This window comes from Miscanthus floridulus, chromosome 4 (genome assembly GCF_019320115.1).
Source record: "Miscanthus floridulus cultivar M001 chromosome 4, ASM1932011v1, whole genome shotgun sequence".
NCBI lineage: Eukaryota > Viridiplantae > Streptophyta > Magnoliopsida > Poales > Poaceae > Miscanthus > Miscanthus floridulus.
In genome coordinates, this window is record NC_089583.1 from 75,786,429 (window position 1) to 75,794,280 (window position 7,852).

The 7,852-nt window shown below is 43.6% G+C and overlaps 1 protein-coding gene across 1 annotated transcript; it reads right to left on the bottom strand.

Moving 5' to 3' along the window:
- Window positions 1–3,223: 3,223 nt before the first annotated feature.
- On the bottom strand, window positions 3,224–7,419 carry LOC136551751 (protein CHLORORESPIRATORY REDUCTION 6, chloroplastic-like). Its single transcript, XM_066543289.1, has 4 exons — window positions 7,051–7,419; window positions 4,103–4,237; window positions 3,803–4,011; window positions 3,224–3,716 (listed from the first exon to the last, which is right to left on the bottom strand). Exons 1-4 carry the CDS (start codon window positions 7,289–7,291, stop codon window positions 3,510–3,512), a joined length of 792 nt encoding a protein of 263 aa, XP_066399386.1. The 5' UTR covers window positions 7,292–7,419; the 3' UTR covers window positions 3,224–3,509.
- Between the last annotated feature and the right edge of the window lie 433 nt (window positions 7,420–7,852).

Genomic DNA, 7,852 nt, shown 5'->3' on the forward strand with positions numbered 1-7,852 from the left:
CTATGGAACTGGCTTGTATTTGAACTAAGTGTGTGTGAGGGTCTCAAACTACTTTGCTTCCGCTATTTATGACCTCGTGTTGTAATAACTATGTGAACTACTTGTGAAATGGATGTAACATATGGCTTGTTATGTTGAATCACTGCAATCTTGGTTGTATGCAAGTTGGTTTGAAATCTTTCGTGGTTTCAGTTGACTATCGGGTTTATATGGGTTCAAGTATGAAGGTTTGATCACTCTGGTGATTGCTTTCATACTTGTGCTCTTATAAATTGGTCGGTTCTGTTACACATCTTATGTGACATTTCAAATGCCACTATCTTGCCAATGACTATGCCCAGGGTCATGGTGCTCAAGTTCTCCATGTTGTGAAGGATGATGATGATGCTTGCATATTTCGTTTGTGGTAGCACAGAGATGATTTTCCTCATGATGTCCGCATCATCTAGCTTTGTTAATCCTATTGAATGGAAGCTCATTGATAATTAGATTCTAACGAGAATACATATCATGAACAAGCTCATCGTCAATCATTGTAAAGGAATCATAATTTTGTTTAGCTAGATAATGTTTTTGCTCACGGACATTAGATGTGCCATCATGGAGCTCTTGAAGTTTTAACAAAATTTCATGTGCCGTATTTAAAGTGAACACTTGGTTAAACACATCCATGCTAAAAGATTCAAACAAGCAATCCTTAGCTCTAGCATTGAAATGTATTTCCTTTTCTTCACTCTTTGTGGGTTTATCGGGATTCTTAATGGGTTTCATCCAGTCATGAGTGACTCTCCAAACTCCCAAATCAACCGCCTCAAGGTAGCAAGCCATTCTAGCTTTATAATAGGGGAAGTTAGTGCCATCAAAGTGTGAAGGCCTAGAGGTATCCATCCCAACCACTCTAAATAGCGTCGACTCAATGGCGGTTAAGCCAAAGGTCCAAATTGAGTCAACCTGCTCTGATATCAATTGAAGGGACCGTGATGCCTAAGCGGAGGGTAAATTAGGCAACTTAAAAAACTAACTCTAAACTATGGCCCCTTTTTCTAACCCTAGCAAAAACCTATGCAAAAGGTAAACTATCTAAATGTGCAACTACGGTTTTGCTAGTGTGTTGCTATCTCTACTGCAAAAAGGAGTAATATAATTAATGTAAATGAGAAAGCTAAAGAGCAAGGTAGAGATATGCAAACTCTCATTGACGACTCTGGTATTTTTACCGAGATATCGAGAAGCGTGCAAGCTTCCCCCTAGTCTTTGTTGGAGCCCCTCGCAAGGAATCCCTCGCAAGGGCCAAGCTCCTGGTCGGGTAACTCCGTGGATAGCCTCGGGCCTTCCCCATGCGCAAGTGGGTCTCCGACGTGCCTTCCGGCAAGCCTCTTCCGGATGCTCCCCGCCGTCTTCACTATTAAGCTTCCAGCCGAAACGCCGAGGGCCTTGTTCCCTCTAATACACAGTGGCAGCTACACCATAAATGCGGTTGGTGTGATCTCACAAGACTACAAGCCACTCCAATGTACAACAATGATGCTTGCAAGCACCGAGTGGTAAGAGGTATGCAAACCTCACTAAACACTAGGCCTAAACCTAGAGCAAACGCATAAGCGGTGGTCTAATCAACCTAAGCACTTCGCAAAGCACCTACGCTAATCACCTAATGAATCACTAAGCACTATGTAAGTGGAGATCACTAAAATGGTGTATCAACACCCTTGGTATATTTCCTCAGCTCCACACTCCTCAAATGGCCGGTTGGGGGGTCTATTTATAAGCCCCACTGAGAAAGTAACCGTTGGGGATGAAATCCCGCTTTTCTGCTACTGACCGGACGCTGATCACGTCCTGGTCGGACATGTCCAGTCGTCCCGACCGTTGGAGCCGCGATCCACTGATCGGACGCTGCCAGCATCCGGTCACATGCCACCGGACGCGTCTGGTCGCATTTTTGCCGCTCTAGAACCTCTCTATACTCGACCGAACTCTGTTGTCCTGCGTCCGGTCGATCTGCCGCCAGCGTCCGATTGCGCCTGTTGCCGAGCCTCTAGATCGGAGCGTCCGGTCACTTTCCTCCAGCGTCCGGTCCCCTCTGTGAGCTCATTTCTTCGTGATCTTGCGTACGGCTTGGTTCCTATCTTCAGTGCTTGAACTTTGCTTGATATCTTGGGTCTTCTCTTGTGCTTCTAGGGTCTTGCTTATGGTGTTGATCATCGGATCATCACGTTGCCTTCGTCCAAGTCTCGTCTTGCATCCTATTGAACTACAAAACAATCACTTGCAAATTCATTAATCCTAATTTGGTTGTGTTGATCATCAAACACCAAGATACAAAGTAAATGGGCCAAGGGTCTATTTTCCTTACATCTACCTGTTAAGCTTCCGCAGTTACATTGCTTACCTAGGTTGTGTGCTTTATATTCCTAATCGAGCTTGCTAGGTTAGTTATAGGACTGAAACCTATGGTGCAAAACTTTTTTACGATGGAGATAACAACACCTGACAAAATTGTAGTCCAGTGTTTAGATAGAAATCTTGCATAAATTTTGTTAAGTAGAAACAGGGGCCAAGTACTTTTTAGAAAGCCTAATTCAATCCACCCTCTCTTAGGTCCTCTCTTAGGCATCATGGTTCCTACATGCTCAACTAAACATGGGTGCTTGTGTTTTTCTAGATTTATTCAAGATTTTAACGACATTATTCTTTCAGTGGTAGAGGTCTGGCAACAAAACTTTTTTTTTTTGGGTCTGGCAACAAAACTATCTGTGTGAATGTAATATTGCTAAATACTCCCTCCATTCCAAAATATAAGTCGTTTTAGCTTTTTAAGATTTATAGTTTTTGCTGTGTATCGAGCCATAGAGTATATCTAGGTGCATAATAAAGATTATGTATCTAGAAAAAATCAAAATGACTTGTAATTTGGAATAGAGAGGTAACAACTAAATAATTTTGAAGGACAATGAAATACATTTCTCTTTTTTCCTAACACAAATTTCGCTTTTTGGTCAAACACAATTGAAAAGTCACGCTGGACAACATAAAGTCGTCCTCCCTATCCCTGAAGAAAGACAATCCAGAAATCGTGCACCTGGAGGAACCACATTTCAAAGTCGTCCGCTGGGGAACGATTTTCTTTATTCTTTTTCCAGTAAACGATTTCCTTTCCGAATCGTATGTTTTATTTCTGCAAAAGCAAATTCATTCTACACCAAAAGATGACATAAAGTAATTCGTTTGCTGGGTAGACCATTTTACCCAATTTCGTTTTACCATCCATAGACTTGTAAAAATCGTCCCACTGTAGAAGACAGTTATTATTTTCTAAAGCAGAGACAAGCTAGGTCGCAGGAGCAGGGGCACCGGCCCTCGTTTGCTGAAACTGAGTACAACAGAGCGAAAAGGCCATGAGCAACAACAGCATCAAGCTCCTGGAAGAATGCAAACGTGCCTTCTGTACAATTCTGTAACTGATTCTGCGTGGGATCGGATCCCCATTTTCAGCTTTGTATATTTCATCACGAACGATGGACAGGGTACTTCTCGATCAACTCGAACAGCTCGTCTCCAACACCGAAACCGAGCATCCTGGCCATGTCTGCAGTCTTCAACCTCGGCTTCGGATGGTTTTGCTGCTTCAGCCAAGTCTCCACAGCAAACACTTCCTTCATCACGAACAGCTCCAGCGCCTCCGGGTTGAAGACCACACCCATTCGCATGCTCATCTGCAGATCATCCATCCACAAAACTTTTTTGTACACCGTAAATTTTTTAAAGTGTGCATAAAACCACTTCTTTTCTCTGAAATTACCTGGTGAGGGACAAGCATTGCAGTGTATCTGGCAAGCTCGCCAGCTCTCCAGTCAAGTACAACCGGGAACCAAGGGTAAGCAGCGTCAAGCCTCACGAACCACAGCCGTATGTCGGGGAACTCTGACAGCTCGCGCGTGTCGTACTCATCCTCTCTCTCGTAATTAATGGTAAACCCAACGGTTCGATCCAACAGGGTTCTTGAATCAGCTGAACGATACACATAAAGTTCTTGTCAGATCACAAACTCGTGAATGCCGGTTGAATCTAATGGTATGGTGCTCTAGATATGATTGTGAACCTGCTGTTAAGGAACTCAAGTCACCAAGTGCTTCTTGAACCGGTGATAGGTCGAGTGTTCGGATGGTGTCATTGTTGATAATGATCTCAAAACGCCCTTCGGTAGGTGGTGGCGGAGGTTGGACCTGTGGGGTCTCTGCAGAAAACACAACCCAAATGGTTACATACAAGTGCAAATGCCAAGGCTCAAAACTACTATGGTGCCATGATTTGGAGTGGTGCTATGGCTGGCCACAATTCCACAAACACAATGCTAAAGATTATCACTAACTAACAAGCAGGTGAGACCTATCACCTGGACCTACAAGTAAATTGAAATTCCTGCCATAGTTGAAACATAAAACAATTGGTTTCAGAGCAAAATGGTGGACGTCCCGCTGCAACATTGCGTACTAATAATAGCCTATAGAACAATGGACCAAGTCTACTTCTGTCAAGTATTGTTTTTACTCAAAATATAGTTTATGTAGTAACCTATCGCTCGTCGGTATTACGCAGGTCGTATTACAATTCATTTGATAGTAAATTACTACACAGAGATTGCCAAAGTTCATGGTGATCTTAATCCTGTGGAAGGAAATTAAAGGCTGACAAAGCCATTTTAGAGATGCTACGGCAGTCTGATGCAAGTGAAGAATCAGAAGTTGAGATAATCGTACTAGCTGCTTGCTTAAAAGACATGTAATCAAGAAACCACTTGGCAAGCTTAGTCCATCATTAAGTATTATTGAAAACACATCAGACCAAACTCTAATGAATGGAGTGAGACTTATGTTGCTTTAAAATTTATGAGGATCATAGTTGTATGCAATGTTTTCAAGTCGTCCAGTCGAACCTAGTCGCCATGGGACCGACTAGGACGATTAATCACGATTAATCGCGATTAATCGGATGACTTGTACAAGTCGACGGTACCCCTAATCAGTCAGCAGGGACCGATTAGGACGATTAATCGCGATTAATCGGACGACTTGAAAACATTGGTTGTATGTTTGGAGCAACTGCTCAGTTCTGCTAAGCTAATGCATGATCCTATTGCTCTTATGTCAAGTTTGCACAATGTTTTAGTATCTCTCATGCTAGAAAGACCAATAGTTTTGTGCTTGACCAGTGATTACAACACATACTCACATGAAAGTACCAGCAATAGAAAAGACAAATCTATTTGGCAGCATAACCATTTTCTACCATATTTGTCTGGCAATTCAACAAGCAAATATTATGAGATTGATTTTGTGCAAATGAGCACTTGTTTACTTTCAGTGATGATAAACTATAGTAGGTTGGAACTGGGAAAGAATTCAGAGGTGACAACAAGCTCTAGATTGTATTAGCTAAAGAGTACTAAAAGGGAAGAATGACTTTTTAATGCAACAGCATCAGAGCATGCTTTCTAAGCTAAGTCAAATAACATAATTAACCATATTTCAGGGGGATTTCAACATCCTATGAATACTATTGTTTTGTCTAGCTACTGCCGTATTTCAATCCTACATCATGTATCTGTGTTGAGCTGTTGATACCACTAGTATTTTTTCATCTATGTTGATAGATAAAGAAATAGGCCCAAAAACTAATAATGACATGAAACTTATCCACGATGGAATCATGGAAGGATACTAGAGAACAGCAAAACTCTTGATGAGTCTGCAGTCCTAGTTGGAGAAGTTCTGGAAAGTTTAATTATATATAATGCATATTGATGTGCCTGATGTCTTTGATCTCCCTGAGCTCTAGAGAGAAATAATACTATGATTGAAAAAAAGACAAGGCGAGGGTAAGGCTTGCCACTGACACCCTTCCCCAGACCCCGCACAGAGCGGGAGCTCTCTGCACTGGGTACGCCCTTTACTACAATCTTTTTTTTTTAACAAAAATCAAAAGTGAAGTTGTTCTGGAAAAAAAAGGGGGGCAGACCCAGTGCCGGAGGCTCCCACATGAGTGGGGTCTGGGGAAGGGAAAAAACGAGGCAAGCCTTCCCCCCGCAAAATCTGAGGAGAGGCTGCTTCGAACCCGCGACCTGGTGACTTCTATTTATTAAAATTTGTAGTATAGACCTTGGGCCAACATTATGCACTGTGTTGCAGACAGTATTTAGTTACTGTCAAGGTGATCTGTTTTGTGATAGGAAATTGAGCTTCTGCTCCAGCAATGCTACATGTGATCTGTTCTAATATAGTATGTGGCGTTTGGTCTGCAACTGAATATTCTTTAAAAAGGAATATCAATTGCAAATTTAGCTTCTGAAACAATCCTTCCCTCCCCTTGAATGTAATGACGCACATGTAGTGTACCCCCAGATCTCCTATGTTATGATAGTACAATAAAACTTCTTATTGTGCTAAAGATTTAAGTTATACAAATGACTATCGCACCTACAATTTCAGCAGCCAGAACCGGTTCTAGCAATTTAACAACAGTAGCTTGCAGGTTTCCAGGGCCTTGATGGCTCCCGTGACCCCATCTCAACGGGCATCCTTGGTATATTTGTATTTCGTGAGCTGGCTGCTTGCCCTCCACAGCCAGTCTTTCTAGTTAGTACTTAGTCCGAAGCAGCCAACTGTAAGGCAGAGGAGAGAGAGAGAGAGACACCGGTAAACCCACACGCCAATTAAGAAGTTCAAGAATGGCTGCTCTTGCTTCTGGGCAGAATGGCTGTCAGAGGGGTACGAGCATGACCTACATAAACGTAACTGAACACGGAAATCTGAACAAAATTGCTACTCCTACTAGTTAGCCCTTTCAGCATTCAGTCGATTTCAGATGCACTGAAACGGGTGAATCAGGAGAAAGCATCATCTACTTCTGTTCTCAGTTCACTTCAGACGATTGATTAGTTGAATTTTTTTTACCTGACGGCATCACTTTGTTCAGTACTAGTAGTACATTCAGAGAGGATCAGTTGGCCGTTGATTGATTAGTGGGAGTGGAAAAGGGAAAAAAAATCACCGTCTTGGCCCATGGAGAGGGAGAGGTCGTAGCTGCCGGAGGGGTTGAACGCGATGCGTGCGGCGAACCCAGACGCCCGCTCTGCCCTCGCCGGCGCCGCATGGAGCTGGATGGGCAGCTTCCCCGTGGCGGAGCAGCGGGAGGCCGGATGCGGCGGCGGCGGGCTGCTGCTGATTTGCCGCATCGGGGCAAGGCGGTGCGGCACAACGGGCAGGTGGTGGGCGGCGGCGGTTGCTGCCATTGTCGGTGGGCGCGCTGCCGCCGGCGAGGCGAGTTGCTGCGGCGGCGGCGCAACGGTCGAGAACTGCGGGGTGGCGTCCACGCTTGTCCTATCCGTTTATCTCTCTCTCTTTTTATTATCCTGTTGATTTTAGCAGAGCAGCGGCCGGTTCTGTGAGGCGGGATGGGCCATGATTGTTGGTATTATTACTCAGATGGTCCAGAAAGTAAAAGCTGGGCGCATTAATACTAGAGTGGCATAATTTCTTTCATATGCGTGACAATAGGCAGCACCATATTACGGCCTAGAAACCAACTTAACCCGTTGGCACGTCCAGCCCAACAAACCAACTCAACCCATTGGAACAAGTTCTGTTAAGTCAGCCCGCGATAGTTGAGCGAGTCCATACGGAGACTATTAGTGTGGAATCACCGTAAACGTCACCACTGCCTCCATTAGATAGATAAGATAGAAAGGATTGCATATACCTTGAGTTTTAATCTACATCTACATCTACATCTATCTTATAATCCTAAACCTCACTGAATTCTATCTCCATATACATAGTATCTACATCAACAG